This window comes from Sparus aurata, chromosome 23 (assembly GCF_900880675.1).
Source record: "Sparus aurata chromosome 23, fSpaAur1.1, whole genome shotgun sequence".
Taxonomy (NCBI): domain Eukaryota; kingdom Metazoa; phylum Chordata; class Actinopteri; order Spariformes; family Sparidae; genus Sparus; species Sparus aurata.
In genome coordinates, this window is record NC_044209.1 from 6,418,475 (window position 1) to 6,440,566 (window position 22,092).

A 22,092-nucleotide genomic window follows, 5' to 3' on the forward strand; every position below is an offset into this window, starting at 1 on the left:
TGACCATTTCTAAATGGTAATCTCAGTGTTTTTACATGTGTAATTATTCCGAATTATACATTTAAAAGCCAAGAAATAAACAAGATCTCATATAAAATGGCAACTTTTTTTGTTGGCACCCTTGTTTTTTTTGTGCAGTAGAAACAAGACCATTCACTATTCTTTATTTCGTATCACTCTTGTCCGTATCTGTTCAGTTGTTTGCGGGTTCCCTGACAAGTAGAAGTAGCCATATGTCTTCTATGTGTACACATACATGCCCAATAAAACTGATTCTGATAACAAACAGACCTGTAGTATCAAATTTAATGACATGATAGAGGGTGCCCATCGATTATTAACAGCACTCTGTTTATTCACACGATCACAGTGTTAATTCAACAGTGTTGACAAATTTAACACAAGTTTCCATTACATGAAAACACAACTTTTGCAAACGAAGTGACGTAGTCAGTGCTGCGCTTGTCAATGGAGCTACAAACTTTCCCTAAATACGCTTGTGTCCAAACATCGCCCCCTGCTGGGGATGCAAGTGAATCACTCATACAACAACGGAGGCTGAACTGGACTGTGTTTGTAAAGGAAAATCTCATTATTAAAAAGGGGGTATTATCACAAGCCATATAGTCAGTTAAATAAAATATAAAACGTGTTTGGGGGAGCTCTTCCCATCTTGAATCCGGGTCTAAGGACAGCGGGTGTTGTACACAGTACTGATTGTAAAGCCCAACTGAGGCAATGCAAATTGTGATTTGGGGCTAAATAAATAAAATGGACTTTGCTTGAAATATGAAAATGAAAATGTTATTTTGTGAGACAGCATAATTAGATACTGGCTGAACGGATTAAAGTGCTTAACCGACTGATAAAAAAAATGAATAGCAATGGTGAGTGTTTTGGAAGCTCAATGGCAACAAAAGGCATCCTCCCTCATAGGGACACAACATTTCTGCAAACTACATTCACATGGCATCACTCACACATGACGACCATATACACTAACCTTGTTAACTGATAAATCATTTTTGCCATATCATATGAATTGCTATGATGACAGCAGACATCAATAGTTAGATATTCTATAAATTGAAAACTGCTCTTCTCTATATGGTGGATAAATTCAGAGCTGTGTAGATCAAATTAGTGGTGGTGCAGATGAAGCCTATCAGGTTGCAGAGGTTGGATAAGCCGTGGTTGCGGCCGAACGTTCTCTTAAAGGCCCTGTACTTGGGGTCCTGATCTTTGAGCTTAGCATACTCTTCTTTCTGGCTGCCCAGGCCAATCTGGTCCCCCAGGCCGTGCTCCTTCTCCACCTCCCTCATCTGGAACATCACCTCAGTGGCCGCTGGGCCAAACCACTGGGCGTTCAGACCTGCCATGATCAGCGCCACGAGGTACAGACCCATCTGCAAGACAAGAAGAGATCATTTACTGGCGAACAAGATGGTGGTTATTTGCTCACAAATATTGTGATTTAAAAAAAAGGCTTTTCAAAAATTGTATGTGCAGGCGTGATGTCCGACCTGCACACTTTCGTGCCAGTCCAGCAGCTCTCGGGGGTGGTACACCGCGTACACAGCCAGGCTGACGACGTTGCTCCCCATCAGACAGTAGAAGTATACGGGGAAGAGTTTACTCTGCACCAGGCCAAAGGTGTGCAGAGATACCTGCCACACCAACGCAAAACCTGCAGGCAGACACCGACATCAAGATTGTGATACATTTTTGACAGATTCTATGATTCACGTTTAGTGGGAATTCTGTTTTCAGTATTACAAAAAACTGCTGAAATCATGATGATGTGACATTTGTTGGGGTCTGTACCAAAAAAAACATGTTATCTTACACCTGGAGAGCAACATTTGTACAGTACTTCTATATAAGGCTGCTTTGTCACACATTTTAACTTTTCAAATACTGCACCTTCTGTCATTTGGATGTTGCACTTATTGACATTTAGACCAATAGATTTGTGTAATAGATTACACAATAATTTTGTGTAATGGCGTAGGCCAGCTGCTGTGTTTGTGAGCCTCATACCTGCGATGAAGGAGACCCAGACCTGCATGCCCCAGGTGAAAGAGAGCACCAGCAGGTGTAGCACTTTGACCAAGTCTGTGGGCTCACCCTCTGTTACCATGATGTCCTTCTGTAAAATACATATATACACAGTTAGTTTTAACTAGGGATAAACCAATATGAGTTTTTTCGGGCCCGATACAAACACTGATTATTTGTATCAAAAATACCAATACTTGGAATACTTGGAATACTCAATATTTGGAACCAATATACGTTTGCAGTGGAAATGAAAATCTTGTGATGAATTGTAACCAAGTACAGTTTACTAAAGTATTGTAGTTTAATACAATTTTGAGGTATTTTACTCGAGTATTTCCATTTCTGCAACTATTATTTGATAACTTTAGTAACTAGTTACTTTGCAAACTCATATAATTTAGTGTTGATGGGCTGTTACTCATGACATGTAGGCCTAAACAACCAGATATTGTTGTGCGTGGGTGGGACGTTTAGTGGGACAACAGACGCTGCACCATAGCCAGAGTAGTGAAACTATTCTATTTATCTGCAACCGCACACCAAAACACTGATCGTGATCAGTCTTTATGCCTGTGTTATGTCGTTCCAGAGCCCCCACTGCTGCATGTGCACAAACATTTGCTGAGAAAAAACAACCAATCCTTCCCTTCTTCAGACCTCATCAGAACCAATATGTTGAAAAGTGACAACCTTACCCAAAATATGGCAAAGGTCACACAAATGTTATTACCAATCATGTAAAACTCTCAAAACAGGGATTTGGAAGATGTAGTGCTGCTAAAAAGTAGTCATAAACAGTATAGGAGAATATATTTGACTGTATATTGCTCTGTTGTACAGCTCAGGGGTCTGAGACTTCAACAGGAGAAATGTTAAGATTTCCTGAATCATGTTTTCAGTTCAAACTCATGCTCATAAGAAAAAATGTAACGAAATATCAAGCTGACAAAAACAATGCACAACATGCTTTTTGAGCTGCAGTCTCCATGAACAAGTGAAAGCCAGGACCACAGAGATAAAGGTGTTGTGTGTATGTGTCCAGCCTGCTGCTCCACATGTGCAGCAGACCTGATAAGCGCCCAGAGCGAGATAACAGTGCAGAGGCAGGGCAGAGAGAATACATTTCCGAATTCACCGACAATTATCATCTATGTCAACTTCCACCGAGGCAACGGCTTATCGACATTTAACGATAAAGGTCAAAGCAGGAACCGTCCGTAACAGGTGACGACCGACCGTTCCCCTCTTGGAGCTGGCAAGCTAGCCACATTTAGCCTCTGAGCTAATGGAGAGTTACACAAGTTTTACGTCGGCAGCGTTACTTGCTCCATTTTGCTTTTCACAAGTGCAAGTGCTCACTGTGCGTTACACAAACCCGCACTTACCTTGCTTCCCTCTTGATGCGAGTAATTAGGAATGCAAAAAGCTTAAAACGATGAACGTTTGTTTGGTCCAAGGTTCAGCCAGAGTCACTTCCCTCTGCCATATTATGATATGGACGAGCCCCGCCCCTCAAAGAACAACGGACCAATGGTAGCCTTTGAACATGAATATATTATAATATTTAATCTTTTCACCCACTAATTGATTTGTAGTCTTTGTTTTCTTTCCTTTCCTTGGGATTTACTTTATACCGAGAAATGTTATTTCTTACATCACCGCATACACATGCATATTACAATATAACATAATGTGGTAATCAAAGTTTAAATCACACCAGTAAATAATGATTTTTTTTTTTTTTTTACATCTCCCCATGCTCCTTCCTTGATAACAGGGTCACTGTATGCTACCTGCATGTCTTCTGGATAATCTATCTATCTATCTATCTATCTATCTATCTATCTATCTATCTATCTATCTATCTATCTATCTATCTATCTGCAACATCTCTAGGGGGAGGGAGTTCACTTAAGAAGACGAGATCCGCGATTGGATGCTTTAGACTGTCAGTCTCCGCTACTGAGCCAATCCCAAATCGAGCAAACTCCCAACTATCCAATCAGAAGCGGCTGTAGGCAGATGCTGTATCCGGATCAAGTTGAGCACACAGAGCATCCTCCGCTGCAAAAACATCCCTCCGGTAAGCCAGTCATATCGTTACGCAAACGCTAAACAATGTAATCCACAAAACACGTTCGTCTGTTTTGCCTTTCGCCTTCAAAGTCGGTTATTAAAAGCATTTTTAAAAAATCTCATAGCATTTACCCATATGCTAGCAGCTTTTAGCGAGTTAGCTTGCTAGCCCATAGCGGTAGCCTTTTGGCGCTAAGTGCAAGTGTTGTTCTGATCCTGTCACCGTTAGTTGAGCTGTTTGGGGTTGTAGACTGAAAATGTGGCCGTATTGAAACCTAATTCGGATTTTTCTGTATTAATCAGAGATAACATTAATTACTATCCACGAGGGAAATGTGTAATATTATCACAGGAGCAGGTTAGTTTAGGTCTAACTTAGTGTTTTTACCTGCCTTTGACACAGGTGAGCTGGGAGTAAAAGCAAGCCGTTACCATGTTATGCAGTTACATTGTAACGTGTTAGTTATTGTCCTCTATTGATACATCAATTGATTAACATAAGGTTGATGGTTAGTGGTGTTTTCATAAAACAGATTGTAATGTTCAGCAGTTGATGTATGGCTGCAAAGTCCGGAAAAGTGACTGTACCTACCAACCGTGAAATGAATAGATGGATAAATACAAATCACAATAATTTCACAACAAACGCACAGGTACATACACATGGGTACATGGGCATCTCAGTTTGATAGAGTTTCAAAGGCAGTAAGGTGTCCAAGTGTCTGATCACGTCCACATCTGTCCGAAACTGTATGATTCAGCCGTCTTTTCGTTGTTGTTTGTTTCTTCTGCAGATATTCAGCATTACAGATGGGGCGCAGGAAGTCAAAGAGAAAGCCACCTCCCAAGAAAAAAATGACGGGCAACCTGGACACTCAGTTCACCTGCCCGTTCTGTAACCACGAGAAATCCTGCGATGTCAAAATGTAAGTAGCTCCGGACGATTTAGTAACGGAAAGGTACGCATCATGAACAACACGACTGAGGTACTGACTTTTTTTTTCCAGGGAACGAACTCGAAATACAGGAATAATATCGTGCAGCGTTTGCTTGGAGGAGTTCCAGACCCCGATAACCTGTATCCTTTTTATCCATTATATGCCAATTACGTCCACCTGCCAGGGAGGTTTATTTTTTGGTCCTATTTGCTCGTATTTCAGGTCGTGGAGTATTGAAATAATGAAAATGATGGAGAATGCGTGGTCAGGAGCCAAGGGACAAGTGATTTGATTTTGGTTTGAACCCACAACATTTTGTGTTGAATTTCTTAGCATTGCATGATGGGGCATTTTTGTTGTCTTACAACTACTGCACTTTAATTTAAAAGAAAGATCGTGCAAATGCAGGCCATGTTTTTGTTAATTACTATGTGCTGTTGTTCAGCTGTGGATGCACATGCAGATTAAAAAACATCTAAACACCGTTTATTATTGGATTGAGAATAATAGATTGTTTAGGCATATGGGATACAGTGTGTGTGTCTCTGCGTCTTGTCTGCATTTGGAATCTCCCTTAACCTCTTCCTCAACAGATCTGTCGGAGCCAGTGGACGTTTACAGCGATTGGATCGACGCCTGTGAAGCAGCCAATCAATAGTCACGTTTTCCTGTGACTCACCACCTCTCTAACCTCACGCACTTACATTTCACCCCGTCCATTGGTCCACTGAATTAGGTCCCGTTCAGCTAGCACAATGTAGCACGATTTTCACAAACGTCAGAAGCGTCATGTTTCTAGCGTTGGTGCATGAAAGGCTTAGTTGAACTTTGCTTCAGCGGGGCTCACTGAGCATGACACGTTCCTCTGGCTGGGCCAGGAGGTCGCCATCTTGTTTTGTGTACATCACCAGTTCTCAATGTAAAAGTTTTCATTGGTCAGTGATTAGCTACTAAGTGTTTTGTTTTGTTTTTAGAGTAAATTATGATGTTCTTCCCCAGGGATGCACAATAGATATTGGCCTGATAAATGGGAAATGTATATGATTAGGTGTTATTCAGATTATTCAAATCATAGCTGACGAATAGAGCCGATAACATGAAGCCAAATTGCCAAATAGAAGTATTGTAACTTCTTTTTAAAATACACAAATGTGAGATCATCAGTTGTCTTATCTGTATGGGCCATGAAAAACAGGCAATAATCAGTCACCTGTATCAACTGAAAAATATCTGTATCGTGCATCCCTAGTTGTCTCTTTGCTTTGTCAAATGTGTCATATAATTGATTTAGATATGTTATATTATATTTCCACAAGTGTTAAACATTCCATGTCCATTTCATCCCTTTTGATTATGAATGAAGACAATATAGCTTTCGTTTAGGTTGTTTTAGAGTTGTATTTAGTATTGTTGAGTTTGTTTTTTATCCCCGTTTCTAATGCACTGAAATATTTTGTTGGTTTGACGATTTCTTTTTGAACTGCCAAATCTTTTCCAATCTTTTGTTCTGGGGACAGTACTGTGTTAGGGCTGCAACTAACAGTTATTTTCATTATCGATTAATCCGCTGATCGTTTTAACAATTGCGGTTTAATCCAAAGCAACATCTTCAAGTTCAAAATGATGTCTTCAAACCGCTTCTTTTGTCCAACCAGCAGTCCAAAACCCGTCATTTACTGTCACAAATGACAAGGAAAAGCCGCAAATCGGCACATCTACGAAGTCGGAACCAGCAAATGTTTGACATTTTTAATCGATTATCAAAATGGCTTGCACTTAATTTTTCTGTCAAATAACCGTTGCAGCTCTAGATTTGATTATTTTCCTTTTTTAAAATCACAATCTTGTAAATTCTATTACACTACTTCTGTGTAATACACATCTACTGTGTATTTTTAGGTAATGACAGTAAAGAGGAAAATCCAATCTGAACCATATTTTTTTAAAGTGTTTTTTATTGCACAAATGTCATGTTTAGTGAAAGGCGTATAGAAATGAAAAAGGAAAAAAAAAAAAAAAAAATCAAGGTTAGCAAAGATGCAAAGTTTGAACAATGTTGAAACAAAGCGAACACATTATGGTGAAATGTTTCCATACATTTACTCAACATTGTTGCTGTTCTGGATATCACAGGGAGGAAATTGAAATAAAAGAAGGCACTGTTAAAAAAAGAAAAGAAAAGAAAACAGCATTCCCACATTTCATTTAATTAATTTTAAGAAGATTGATGGATTGATGATGCAGTAAATGTGTGCGCTTCCCCCCCACTAGAGGGCACACTGCTACCTCTTCTAAATCATGGCTGAGGTGCCTGTGCTCCTGGGTGACAATGAACAGTTCAAGCGTTCAAATCTGTTGGCCCTTTCAGCACATGAACACAAACATGAAACCTGACAATAATGCAGAGCCTCTGAATCAGAATATATTTAAAAGGAATGCAAAGGTTTCTGAAGCGTCACACCGGACCACAAGTGCCTGAGCCTTCTGATGTGAAATGAGCTCTGTGACAGCTAGTGACACCTCTGACCTCACAATAACATTACATTCAAGACAATCGGTGGGTTAACAGTATGACGCAGAAGTCTCATGTCTATATTTAGCATGAATCACTTAGCAATTATCAGCAGGCGCCAGCCATTTACCGACAGCGGTGGATGAAGTACTCAGATACTTTACATGAGGAAAACTAATAATACCAATATGTAAAAAAAAAATGCTCTATTACAAGTAAAAGTCCTGCATTTAAAGTTAAAGGTCCCATGTTGTAGAAAGTGAGTTTTTTATGTATTTATCACGAAACAGGTTTAGGTGATCTATAAATACTGCGAAAGTATCAAAAATGCTCAATCCACAGGAAAAAATGCACACAGCCTGTACTCATAAACTGCGTCTATAAATGAGCCATAAGGACTTTCGTAAGGTTGTGATGTCACAGCTATACAGCTGAGGCCTCAGCCGAAAGCAAAATCTCCGGCAAAGCTAATGGAGAAACACAGTGGGCGGGGCTAGCTTAGGCTTGTAAAAGCTGACAAATCAGGGCAGTCAGCGCTTTTCGGGAGCTGGGCCTTAAAGAGACAGGTACCTAAACACAGTTCAGAGGGTGAATAGAGGTGTTGCTGCGACAAACAGCATGATTATGTGTTTTTTAAACATTAAAGCATAAAAAACATTTTTTAGTAGACACCCAAAATAAAAGTATGGACTTGAAAATGAGCATATTATGGGACCTTCAAGTTGAAGTACATAAACTTTAGTAGCAAAATGCACTCAAGTATGAAAAGAGAACTACTGACTGCAGAAAATCTTATTTTGTAAACTATAAGTGCAGTGGAGCAAAAAGTACAATGGTACCATTTGAATTACAGTGCAGTAGAAGTATACAGTGGCATTAAACGGGAAGTACCTTCAATTCATACTTAAAATGTTAATAGCCAATATTTGAGTAAATGTACTGAGCGACATTCCACCATTCTCTACTGCACACAAGGTGAAGCCAGGTAAAGTGCAAATGGAGCAACAGCATTGAAGCCAAAGATCACCGAGGCAAGGGATGGAAAATAAAACAACAGGACATAAGCTACTGGTGACTAATTTTACCCGAGCTTCAAACTACATAACACAACACATTTGCTCTTTATAAAAGCACTGTCTGACAGAACCCTCTTCTTCTTCTAAATACTTCCTCAAAATGTGAAGACTCGTGCCGCACACAAGCCATGTAAATAAGCCCTGTTAAAACGGTGTGATGGGTAATTTGGCGAGCTTGTGAACATGACCATTTGCCAGCGCAGGTGCTCACAAAACAAAGCAAAGTCCGCACACAGCTACAAGTCCTCCTGCATCGTCCGCCCTCGGTCAGCCTGTGGACCTTCTTCTGTGTCATCCCAAGGAGTCAAATCCGCGGGGCGCTCCAATGTGGATGCGGACGTTTTCCAACTGGGTCAAGGTTCAGTAGCACCAACACGATCACCTGTTTTCTTTTAAGGAACTTACAAATTCTGCTTGGTCAGTGTTGCACTGGAAGGGGAGGGAGGTGGAGCCAAGAGCATAAGTATTTGTAAATCTCCAATTGCAATGCAAGTATAAAAAGCTGTAGAAAAAAAATCTATAAATAGCAAAGTTCATTAAATCTGTGTGGGTTTTTTTAGCGGTGATAAAATTAAGAGCAATGAGATACAGAAGTCGGCCACTGCATGACATTTTTGACGTATGGTCAGTGTAAACACTATTTTTTTTTCTTTTACTCGTGGAGAAACAAACATTAAATTCCTAAGAGTAAAAGTATGTTTAGAAAAAGCTGGGGAATGAAGAGGACAGTGACGTCAATCAGTGTTAAATAACAGTCTGGAAGGTTTGCTCGTCACATAGACAGTTGTGTTTGGTTGTCTGAAGTTAAGCAGAGAAGAGGGAGAAGGGGGGGGCGGAGGTGAGGCTGTCCGTGGCTTCCTTAGTCAGAGTACTGGTTATAGCCGTCAAACTCTGCCTCGCTGCCGTTGTTGAAGTAGGCCTCAGTGGGGTTGGTGCAGTACTTGTTGTCGAATACCTGGCGGGGAAGGCCGTAGGTGGTCATGCCCTGCTGGGAGGCCACTTTGTTGGTGCCCATCTGCAGGGAGATGGTGGTGGTGTCACAGTTCTCCAGCTCCAGCTTCTTGTCAAAAATGTGCCTCCTGGTTCCTGGGGCTGTCATGCCAGCCTGGGGGACAAAGAGCATGAGGAAGGGACTTTGAATAACATTTTACATTCCAAAACCAAAACCAAAACCAACAATGAGTTAATCAGTTTAAGTGCTGTACCGTAGGCAGTTGGATGTGTTTTTTCAAGACGTTTCACCTCTCATCCGAGAGGCCTCTTCAGTTCTCACTAACTAGAGGGGAGTTGCAGGCTTTTAAACTCTGTGTGGGAGTGTCCTTACAGAGTCGTTAAGGATATGCGTGTGCGCTGAGTTTCAGAGTCGTTAGGGCCACTTGTGGGTCCTTGACTTAACTGGCCTTCATGTGGGTTGCTAGGGCTAGGTGAGCCCAGTTCGGAAGGCCAGTTAAGTGAACGACCCACAAGTGGCCCTAACGACTTTGTAAGGACACACCCACACAGGATTTAAAAGCCTGCAACTCCCCTCCAGTCAGTTAGAACTGAAGAAGCCTGTTGGGTGAGAGGTGAAATGCGTGCCTTAAGAGGATCTTATTTCTCATATCTCATTCCTCCGTGCCGCAGAGCTCCACTGCTCTCCAAAAACTATTAAAAACACATCACTGAGCTGCATCATTGCGCTGGGTGACATGTTCCTTCATTATGATGGACGTGGGAACCGTAGTTAATTTTCTGTCTGTCCAACATACAGTGTCGTGCTGATGGAAATACTCTCCGGAGCAGTGGTTGCCAGACATATTCGACTGATGTATCCCCAAAGCCCTGTCAAATAAGCTCCGGTACCCTTTCATGTGCACCACCAGTCACGTTTCAAATGTGTCCTTTTCCACTGATTTCAAACACTATTGCTAATCCTTTTTTTTTTTTTTTTTTTTTTTACAATTTATTCAATTCTTTTAACTCACCTATTTAAATTTATACATTACTTTTAGTTAGCTACTACTCTTCATTCATTACCTTTGGCTCAGTGTCAGCTGTTTATCCATTACTTTTAGGTAACCATTTCAAAATAGTAGTTGAGCTACTCCACAGTCTTTCTAGCTACCCCTGGTAACAAAATGAAAGTTTTCTCTGGGTTTGAATAATGGTGAAAACGTTTGGAATAATCTTATAGTCTGGTTCAGGGGTGGTTCTAGGGGGGGGCCAACAGGGGCCAGTGCCCCCGTAACTCTGAGTCTAGACCCCCCTGTGGCCCCCCCCGACAGGGAGTCTGCATTAAAAATACAATGACAGATTTCTTGCAATGATTTTGTTCTGAAGGGAAAGGCAGAAATAAAGTGTCTCAGCAGTTTACTACCCAATCAATATTGCTGAAATTGTAAACACTGCTTTGTCTGAATGAGGGATTTATCCTTTTTTCAGGGTTGTATGTGCCCCCTAACAAAAAAGCCGGCCCCAACCTGGCCCCCCTATTAAAACTGGTCTAGAACCGCCACTGGTCTGGTTGTTTTCAAACATTTTAACATAGTGAAGTTACTTATTAGTACCGTTTTTTTAAAAATACAACAACTGTTGGAAATATGTCAGGTTTTACAGTATGCCATCATAAGGAATCTATGCAAAACACATTTATCTATAGTTTTGGTCTATTCATGGGATATAAGGAGAACCAGAAAGCATAGAATAACACCAGCTTTATCCTTTAAATCAATGTATCTAAATGCTTAATACAAGGAGAATGTGTGGTGCATCTTTAAATCTGAGATTCTGTCTGGATCATCAAAGCGTGAAATGGATGAATTGAAGCATTTGTCACCTGGCTGGCTCCCTTGTTGGTTCCCATCTGTAGGCTGATAGTAGACTGGTCCAGCGGGTTGTCCATGGCCATCTTGGAATCGTACAGATGGCGTCGTGTGCCGTAAGAGGTCATGCCCTTTTGGCTGGCGAGCTTGTTGGTGCCCATCTAGAGACGCAGCATAATGGGTTGAGTTAAACAACTGCCTGTACAAAAATGCACTTGTGAGGGCAAAACTCTGTCATCATTAGACATCAATAACCTTAAGGCAGAGCAGGTGAAAGAAGAGTCAATAAAGATGTTTCTGTGATTCAGCACGAGTCCAGCAGGGGGCACAATGACAACCCAGTGGGATGTGACTCGGCCAGTAGAAACAACCATCTACAAGCCCATATAAATGCATTCTTATAAAGCAGCTGATTACAGGTTTAGCATTTGTGCTGCTCTGACCTGCAGGCCGATGATGTTACGTCCCTCCCTGAGCTTCTCTGGAGCGAAGCGGCGCTGCTGTTTCTCGGCATACTTCACTCCTAAGTCGTACTTGGAGTGGAAACCTTTGGACTTGGCCTGAGTGACAGAAGGGAAAATGGTGGTAATAGAGTGTATTATTCATAACCACATTGTTTTTATTATATTACTGCCGTTGCTGTTGCCATATTGTAATAACAGTCCACGCAACACAAAGCACTCGCAAAGGTGGCTGCGGCATGTAAATAATCATCACATTATCATCAATGCTCATGGTTTTCTACAACTGATTACTCCGGCTCGTGCTGATTGCACCTGATTCGCTCATTCCGTACCATTCAGTAGGGAGTAAAACAACAATATCAACCTCTCCTACAATAGATGGCACTGGAATAACTGTGTGTGTGTGTGTGTGTATATGTGTGTGTGTGTAGCCACCCTCACCATTCCAGCCAGAGCGATGAGTGTGCTCTGGACCTGAGTGTGGTTGACATTCTCAAACAGATCGTTGGCCTCGAAGAGGTCATGTGGCTTCAGGCCGTACTCCGTGATTGCACGGACAAAGTTCCCTATGTTTTCCAGCTGGGGAAAAGGAAAACAGAAAGAGGGAGAAATGGAACAAGTCGAGAACAGCATCTATTTGGCATGTTGCATACAGCCTGAGCAGTTGGCTTGTGTTTCACGTTCAATGCAACATTTTTTATTTTTTTTTTCCAATCCTCCACCTCCTAGCACCTCTGCAAAATATGGATGCCACTTTCCTGTGCATCCCATTACTTAAGCGGAACCAGCGTTTCCCATGGTAACAGGAAGCTAATTTTCGTTCTTTGAGTGACTGGTACAAGGTATTATCCATTCAGAAAGATCCAGGTTAGCAACTTTATCGGGCAAATCCTACAAACACTATTATTATTGTTTAGCCCACTTAGCTGCGGGTGTGTCTGTTATTATGATACACAGTTACCTATGCTAGTTCTGCCCAGCACCTCCTTGGGGAAATTTAACCTCGGATTAAAGGAAACTTTTAACCTTTGTGGAAATATGTCCATTCACTGCGCTACAAGAGATCGATACCACTCTCAGTTTTATAAAGTCAATATTAAACTAAATCTAACAGCCGGTTAGCTTAGCTTACGAATAGATACTGGGAATAAAAGTAAACAGCTTTTCTGAAATATCACATGTTGATTAGCTAGCTTTCAAGGTGCTGGTAGGAAAATATTGTCTCTAAGCCAGGCTAGCCGTTTCCCCCGTTTCCAGCCATTGTGCAAAGCTAAGCTATGCTAACTGGCTCCTTAGGGGTGACCAATAAGCATATTTCCCCAAAATGTTAAACTATTGCTTTAATGTTGTGATTACAGTTGTGGTGTGGATATGATAAAGAAAAAAAGAGATCACAGTTAATGCATGAAAACTAAATTAAACATTTTAAAAATGTCTCAAGGCCTTCTTATTATTCTCTGCGTCACCCTTACAATATTTGGCTCCGTCTGGAACTCTGGCTGTGTGTGCATTCATTTACAAGTGTTAATTTCACATGGGAAAATTTTGGAGAGAGCTTCAATCAAGCCTTAAAAGCACTGCTTGCTCTTTTTTTTTTCAGTTCTGCAGAGGGCTAATAAAAGCCATACCAAGATGGGCTTCATTTGATATGGCAACTACTTTAATGGAATGTAAATAAGTTCTGTCTGTGTTGTCAGTGCCAATACGGTAGACTAACACAGTTCCACATCTGGAAAAAGACCCTGACTTTGAGACTCGCAGGACAAATAAGGCTTATTTTCTGCCCACAGAGCTGTTGCATTACCTGGTGCCAGTTTTGAGTGGAGTTGTTGATCTTTCTCACAGAGCCTGGCTGGAGAACATTAATGAGTCTACGAAAAAAAAGACACACAAAGTTCAAGAATTTACTTGATACTTTACTTAATATTACAGATGCAATGTTGCAGAAATAAAGGACCAGTGTGTAAGATTTAATGGCATCTATCAGCGATGTTGCAGAATGGGACGAAAAAAAGCACAGAAAGGGCCTTCAGTGTTTTGTTTGTCCTTTTTGGGCTACTGTAGCAACATGGCTGACCAAGTGGACCTGCTCCCTCTGTACAGATATAAAAAGGCTCATTCTCAGCCTTTTAAATCCTACACACTGGACCTTTACAGTTCTGACGTTTCTGTTCCACAAGCATCCTTCTCAGCGTCCATCCACTCACTCGCACAACAGGACTCCATCCTTCAGACTCTCCATGAAGCCGTCGCCGATCCTTTTGCCCGTCACATCCTGAATCCACAGCCTCAGCTCCTCTTCCTTCTGGGAGTCGTACTTCCCTGCAAGCTGAGGGAGGGATGGAACAGAGGTCAGAGATCCAACACAGGATTGGGCTTTTTTAATATTCAATTTTGTTCGAAAACCGCAGCTGATCTCAGCCCATCAAAGTCTCAGTGTCCAAGCCCGATCTCTCGCGGCATGCCTCGAGTCCTTCTACTGAATTTCATTAAAAGCACAAAAAAAGAAGCAGGACTTGTGCAGTCAAGTGAAGACAGGGGTAACATATCCTGCGGTATTAAGAAATGGAAAACCGACGAGCAAAAACGTATGCACGACTTGCCCCTTGCTCCTTCCAGATTGTTTAAATTTAGCATTTTCCGTATCACTTTATTTCACCGTTGTGTAATTTCTGCATAATTTCCAAAAAGGGTTTCCTGGCAACGACGACGAAACGTTTGGTACCGATTAAAAGGGGAAAGTAGGAATGTCCTTGAAAGAAAATCATTAAGTATTACATAATTATTGGGCATTTTATTCATGTTTGTTTTTCACATTTTTGTATGCTCAGCTGATCTTCAGCACAACGAACACTCTCCAGGCTACAGCAACAGTTCACTGTTCATAAATAGCTGGAAGTTGACCAGACCAAGTGAAAACTGACCGATAACAAATAACAAATAGTTATTTCCAAGAACAATATTCAAGTACATTACGTATACCTTCCCATTAAGATTGGCATCAAAGAGAAAAAGTATTCCGTGGTGGGATGGACCCACAATGTCACTCAAATGCTACGAACAAAACAGAAATCCTAAAAAGGCACATCTACTTCAGCTCAACATTTCGTTCATGCCTGATGTCAGGTTTTCAGTTACTAAAATAACTCCGGCTCCCTCCCCATTCTGTTCTCATAACTGTACTGTCTTAGAAAGTCTTCCTGTATAATAAAAAAAAAAAAATACTTTGAGATGAGGGGTATGAGGAGAGGAGGAAGGAAAATGAAAATGAAAAAGGCCTGTGGACATTCCTGCATGGAGAAACACGCTGGCCCCTCTCTCTCCTCTCACCATGTATTTCCTTATTGGCACAAAGACGCTGCCCTTAATACTTTAAATTCTGGCATGGTTCAAGGCTGCCCCCCCCCCCCCCCAACCCTCCAACCCCCCTGCGTGCACACACACACACACACACTAACACACACACCCTCATCCCCTTTTTCCTGAATGTTCTGCAGATAAGTCTTCACAGTCTGGGATCAGCAGCCAACACAAACACGTATTTCAAAGCAGCAGGGATAGCGTAGCTTCCAGTCCATCACACCAAACTTGGGGAGAAACAGCTTTCCCAGACACTCCTCCCTCTCCCTGCGACTGTCCCGCTCTCTTCCTCCGATTGGCCGAGCTCATATTTCTCTTTTACTCTCTCTCCCCTTCTCCCTCCGGGTTTTCCAGAATCTGGCCTTTTACAGAGAGTTGACTATTCAAGCGAACCACGTTTGATAAAGACCGGCCAAGATCGACAGGTCCAGCTTCCAGTCTAGGTGGATTAAGCTGGGTTGCACTTCTCATTCGTAGAGCTCATAAATGAAGTCAGAACTGATTTTCTGAGCTTTGACAGCAATATTTTAGCTATAAACAGGAAGTACATAAAGACAAACACCACAGTGCATAAATCAGAATAGCCCATGTGTCACTTTAATGAACATCTTTTGTGATTGTCTTTAATAGCAATTTGCGGACTTGGGTTCACAATGCCGGGTATCAAAAAAAGGAAGTCCTTAGAGTAGCCCATTTACTTAAAGAGAGACTGTGTAACTTTTGCTATAGAGCTGTTGCAGTGAGGGGCAATTACAGAAAAATGCCAAATGCTAAATAACAGTTGGCACAAATAGATTAAACTTACCCCAACCCTAAAATTAGCTTACATTAGCCACCATCAGCTAATTGGTCGTACCACACCAAGCATGGCTAAAGCGACAAAACTGAATTGAATCTTTTCTATTCTTCTATAGCCTCAAGCAAAAGTACGAGTACACAGGGCACCATTTAAAACAATGAAGCAAATGCCCCGCTTATGTGTAAGCAGCATTTCCCTGTATAGCTGGTCGAGGTGGGGCTACTTTTAACTACTGTATATACAGTTAGGTAGTTTAGTCTGGTGGTTCCTAATCTAGGGGCCGATTGCTCGTGAGATTATTATTAGGAACGTTTTTTTTAAAGATATCAGATAAGTTATTCAAACAGTCCAGTGTGCAGGACTTTGTTTCATCTAGCAGGGAGCTTGCTTGCATATAGCCAACTGAATACACCTCGCTTCACATGCCCCTACAATGGTCGTGAAACTCACAAAAATGCAAAGACCTTTATAGAGTCAGTGTTGGATTCATCCATTTTTGAGCCACACACTTGACCTTTAGTCCATGTGAGAGGTTTTAAGGGGTGATCTCTCTTTGGTGGAGCTCCTAACCACTCAGATACATCTAAAACATTAAATAGGGCCCCAATTACACACCATTCTTTCACCTTTTTTTTTTTTTTTTTTTTTTAAAGAAAAGGGGTATAACGTACAATATTTCACCTGGAAATTAAGGTATTAGATATCAAGCACCATAAAATGGAATAACTCAATATTAAGGGTACCTCACATTGTACTTCAGTACAGTACCTGTGTATTTGTGCAAGTAGCCCACTGTAAGCTGGCACTGAATGTCTGGTCATATTCCCAATTGTATTCACTCATTTTCTGAATCAGTCAGATCCTGATTCATGCTCTTGTTGATTTTAGACTTCATTTTATTCAGGAAAAGTCACTGTACAGCTGCTCGTGCATTTCATTTTTTGTTAAACTGGCAATAGACATTTTTCCTCTTCTCAATAATTGAAAAATAACGTGTGATGACAATGTAATGGCTATAGAATAATGATCCCATCTGTGTTTATATTGGTTCTCTAAGAACTTTGCTTTCACTATGTTAATCTGTCTTTCACTGGGCATGAAATCTCACAGGACAATTAAGACTGATTGACGATCCAGTCAGGCTGGCAGCCTGGCAACATTTCTCTCTGCTTTCATGTCACGATTGCAGACTAAATGAATGAATAAACTCATATTTAGTCCTGTGTTGTTAGCAGTTACTACTCTGAGGAAGAAGGAAAATTGTGGTACCAACATGTACCATTTGGAAAAAACTTGGCAGGGAAATGTTTGTCTGTTTCATGTTTAACTGAAAGAAACATTTTGGTTGAAAATATCAATATATCTTGAAGTGCGATATTGAAAAAAAGGTCTTGTTTTTTAACCCTTTTAATTGATATCCCGCCTTAAAGGAAGATTGGGCAACTTTTGCTAAAATGTTTCCATAAGTGGTAGGTACAGGATAATGTTAAATGCTAAACATTATGTAACAGTTGCACAAGTAGAGAAAAGACACAAAGTTAGTGAACCAAATATCTAAAGGTTGCTAACATTAGCTAACATTATTTGAACTGGTCATACCAGATCAAGTAAGACTGTAGCAGCAAGAGTGTGTCCTATTGGGGTTATTGCGGTCATTTAACAAGAATGATTTCTTTCTTCTTTTAAAAAGTTACATAGGCTCACTTTAAGAAGTCAAGAAGCTTACAGGCCATTTTCAATATTGCTCTTGATTACCACATGGGGTCCAACTACAGATTGAAAACCATGAGTATAAATATATCTAGCTGTTTGTAACTGATAAGTGGAAATCCCTCCTTACACAAACAAAAAAAAAAAGTCCCACTGGTGCCACTTCTTCTCTGGGTGTCATCGTGCAGCGTCATGTGTGAGTGGCTGGCACTGACCTCGCCTGCGCCACCTATCTCCTGTCCACCTGCGTTCTGTCAGAACAGTGTTTTGTCATCCCTGACTCCGATGTAAACTGTTTAGAGTAAGGACACTTTCTCAAGTTCCAAGTCAGAGCCCGGTCACTCCTTAAAAGGCCATTAGATTATGCTGATGTACCTGTCAGTTTCTCTGCTGCGTCTCCGCTGCTCTCTGAAGTCATGCTGCTGGAACGTACCATCTCTGCCTGACCCACGAAGCCCTACGGCTCACATAAACATTTGATTACCCGGCTAACATTGTCTCCACTCCACAGAAAATAGACTGTACTTCTCCGCTTGCCCCTACGTGTGTATAATCGACTTGGAAACGGTACAGACATGGCAGCAAAATAACAGCCAGACCAGCGCCAGCATCTCAAACCCTCAATTCTGACTAAGACCCTGCTGACTGCCGAATAGCAGTAATGAAAGGAATGTGGGTTTCACAGAGTGCAGCGCACCTCTGTGTGAGACCAAAGCTCTGCTGAGAGATGGCACTATTCAGGGGAGAGGCGACATCCCTCCAGGACAATCATGATGATGATGATGATGATGATCCGGGAGCTGGAACTGTCACAGGCTGACCTTTTCCCATCCTGAACAGACTGTCAGCAGCTCTGACTCATCCCACTGTACAGAGTCACCACTGTCATGATAGAGGCAGCAAAAAAATACAACAACAACAAAAGTCTATTTACAAATCACTTCTTGTCAGTTTAAATGCCATGAGTGTGCACAATACAACACAAAGCAGTGGTGGACTGTAACCAAGTATGTCTACTGAAGTACTTGAGGCACTTCCACTTTAACTATTTATATCTATTCCACCTGCTGCTCCACAACATTATAGGGTTCACGAATCATGAGGAATCTGATGGTCTGCTTTTTTACAGATTAAACTTCCAACGGTGTGTTCAGTAGTTACTAATTACCTCCATCTTGATTCCTGGCAACATCCAAATGATGTTTAAATGCCAGACATCACAACAAATAACTCAGTAGTATCATGTATATTAATGTGAGTAGAAAAGCTGCACACTGACAATAATACTTTACTTCAGTAACATTTAGATGCAGCCCCTTTTACCTATAATAGGAGGAATTTTACAATGCAGTACTTCTACTTAAGTTAAGGAATATCTTCTCCCACCACTGACCACATGTCACTCTTTTCACTAAAAACACACTCAAGCAGTATACATTCAGAATAGTTAACGGTATGTCCCTTCAATTTTGCATGTCAACATTTAAACTAGGGGTGTTACATTCCATTTTTCTGCTCTCAGTACCAGTTTTGATACTTGAAGTTTTTCTATCAGCCAAATGATCCGATATCAGTGCATTTGAAAAAAAAATCTATCCGTATTATTATTATTATTATTATTTTTCACTGGGATCCAATGTAACAATATTTTAGCAATTAACATTATTGGCCAAATCAAAAGTGCAAATGTTCATCTGATTGTCATTTTACAACACAGGGTTATACAACAAAAATGCTGTAGTCCCTTTATGCCACACAAGAAAAGAAAAAGTGTTGAGGTTGAGGAGTTCAGGAGTCTCACACCCTGAGGAAAGAAGCCGCTCCGTAGTCTGGTTGTAAGGCAAGCGGATACTTCTGTATCTTTTGCCAGACGGCAGCAGGGTGCACAGACTGTAGCTGGAGTGGGTGTTACGTGACATGAAAAGCGAGACCTTCCATGTCACTCTCGGTGGGACTACACAAGCCTGTGGACGATTTGTTTAAGGTCGGGCAAGTTTTTTTTCCAAGACAGCCCAGAGGGTGTGACTCTATGAACACTCTCCAGTGCCTCGTTCTGCTAACGGAGAGAGCGACAGCAGCTAACATCAGTTTATAAATGGAGTCCCACGAACATGAAAAAGAGAAGTTCCCTTTCACAGCTGTATTCTACTAACCCTGAATGGATGTTCTTGAAGTTACACAAGTCATTTGCTGTTTATGGATACTGGCTACTCGGGCTAAACAGGTGTACGAGACACTGCCGGGAAATAACAGGGTCTGGTTTCAAATAAATAAATGATGTGGTACTGGATTAATGTACACACTCACGCATTCGCTGATACCGGATGCATCATTTTAGGCCGTATCGGGGGCATTTCTGATACCGGTACTGGAACAACCCTACTGTACTTACAAAAAAAAAAAAAAAAAACCTCCTTGTGCTTCTTGGCTCTACAAGCTCATGCAAAAAAAAAAAATACACTTCACAAAAATGTTAAATTTCTAGGTGTTTCAGACATTGTGGTTTCTTACTGCCGAGGAGATCAATGTGTGTTACACACGCAGTACAAATCGAACTTGCGCTGCTCTCTCCACACAGACTAAGTGCCCTGACCCTTCATAATCGCACAAATAATTTGGCCACAGAGAGCGACTTTCACCTCCAAAACAAACACTTCCCTCACTGTGTGATCTATTATTCAAAAGCAGGAGTGTGTCACCAGAGCCCTTTCCCAAGCACACAACCTGGAATCACACGGGAATGAGATCACATTAGAGCCCCGTATTAATAATTCAAGCTGGCAAATGAAATATCTGATTTAAGGCAAGAGGTGCAGACTCTCAGCACATTTTTTGGTAAGTTTGTGCACGTCGCCTGTGGCCAGTTACACTGTGCCAAGGTTTTATCCAGCATTATGACATACTTTCTCCATTTAAGGACCTCAATACATAATATCAACAAGCATTTGACTGTAACCCCAGCGTACAGGGGTTGTGTTTTAGGGGCTTATCCAGATATGGCCACAGTCAAGGCTGTTTACAGTGTTCGCCATCATGCTGGGTAGCCCGAGGTGACCCTTGACCTCACATGAGGAATCAATTCTTCAGCCACAACGTGTCTCCGTCCTGTAAATAAACCTCGCAACGACACAAACGGTGTAAACCTACCTTACTCTTGACCTCGGCAGAAAGTCCGAAGGCTGGTCCGCTCCTGAAATGTGTTGACATTCTGTTGTTTTGACTATTTACAGTGGAGCTGAGGAGGGCTTTAAAAATGGAGAAGCAGGTTACAGCTCTGTGTCCGAGGCAGGGGAAACACACAGAAAAGTCCCGAACAAATCCGTGGGTATCAGGTTTTTTTTTTTTTTTTCTTTTAATTTTTCAAAAATATTATTATTACTGTTATTCGTCGCGGTCGTGCTCGGACCTGCTGCTGAAGCTGTGGACAACTTTCCGACACTTTTCTCAATCTTTTTTAAACTCTTCCCATGTGTGTGCGCTCTGATTGGCCGCGGCCGCCGTCCAATCCGGACGCAGCCTCCTCGTCGGTGGGAGTGATGTCACCGCTCGGGTATTAGATTTAATCAGTGTCACTTTTTCCACCTCCAGGCAGTCAGGGATGCTTTTCACCGCTGTCGCGCTCTGCTGAAGTTATGTCATTGTCATGTTCAGCCGGATCATCGGCCAGTTATTTCAAAAGAATGTCCCGATCGATGAGAAAAGGCAAATTTCAGGCTCACTAATAGTAATATAAAGATCATATTGGCCTTAAATAAAGACAATCAAGATTATTTACATAACTTGTATTTTAGATACATCTGAAATTGTAGGCACTGTAATGAGGGGATACAATGAGATCGGAGTAGAAAATGAAAATAAGTTAATTTAATCACATTTTAAAAAAAAAAAGCAATTATGCTTTTAAAAAGTCATAGGGACAAAATAAGTGTTGGGCACATGTCCCCAGTGTCGCCAGTGTAACATACAGTTATGCCTAAAAAAATAACAATGATAAAGTAGAAGGTATAAAATAGCTGTTGCTAGTGCTTAAATGATGTTGATAATAATGAAATAAAGGATAGGCTATACATGTAATAATACTAAATCTACAACAACAACAGCAATAATAATAATAATAGTAATAGTAATAATAATAATAATGATAATAATAACATTTTAATTTTAAGAGTTAAGATGTAAAGATTTCAACAAAGTCTGCAGCTATGATTGCATTTGTACAAAGGCACAGCAGTGCTTTGAGCTAAATGTTGGCAATCACGCATCCAAACATTTACTAATATTAGCTGAGGCTGATT

At 41.1% G+C, this 22,092-nt stretch overlaps 3 protein-coding genes across 4 annotated transcripts; 1 reads left to right on the forward strand and 2 right to left on the reverse strand.

Annotated features, from left to right (window-relative positions):
• Positions 1-288: 288 nt before the first annotated feature.
• tmem205 (transmembrane protein 205) lies at positions 289-3,582 on the reverse strand. The gene is made up of 4 exons (XM_030407700.1): positions 3,447-3,582; positions 2,041-2,149; positions 1,524-1,687; positions 289-1,406 (listed from the first exon to the last, which is right to left on the reverse strand). Exons 2-4 carry the CDS (start codon positions 2,138-2,140, stop codon positions 1,104-1,106), a joined length of 567 nt encoding a protein of 188 aa, XP_030263560.1. The 5' UTR covers positions 2,141-2,149; positions 3,447-3,582; the 3' UTR covers positions 289-1,103.
• Positions 3,583-3,996: 414 nt separating this feature from the next.
• On the forward strand, positions 3,997-7,007 carry elof1 (elongation factor 1). The gene is made up of 4 exons (XM_030407701.1): positions 3,997-4,144; positions 4,932-5,063; positions 5,145-5,215; positions 5,669-7,007. Exons 2-4 carry the CDS (start codon positions 4,948-4,950, stop codon positions 5,731-5,733), a joined length of 252 nt encoding a protein of 83 aa, XP_030263561.1. The 5' UTR covers positions 3,997-4,144; positions 4,932-4,947; the 3' UTR covers positions 5,734-7,007.
• A 100-nt stretch (positions 7,008-7,107) lies between these two features.
• On the reverse strand, positions 7,108-21,243 carry cnn1b (calponin 1, basic, smooth muscle, b). 2 transcript variants are annotated; one of them, XM_030407698.1, is made up of 7 exons: positions 20,945-21,243; positions 14,136-14,257; positions 13,733-13,799; positions 12,370-12,507; positions 11,908-12,024; positions 11,479-11,625; positions 7,108-9,768 (listed from the first exon to the last, which is right to left on the reverse strand). In XM_030407698.1, the coding sequence occupies exons 1-7, from the start codon at positions 21,002-21,004 to the stop codon at positions 9,523-9,525; spliced, it is 897 nt and encodes a 298-aa protein (XP_030263558.1). In that variant the 5' UTR covers positions 21,005-21,243; the 3' UTR covers positions 7,108-9,522. The 2 variants fall into 2 exon arrangements, with proteins under 2 accessions (XP_030263558.1, XP_030263559.1); XM_030407699.1 differs by lacking the exon at positions 20,945-21,243 and adding an exon at positions 14,911-14,929.
• Between the last annotated feature and the right edge of the window lie 849 nt (positions 21,244-22,092).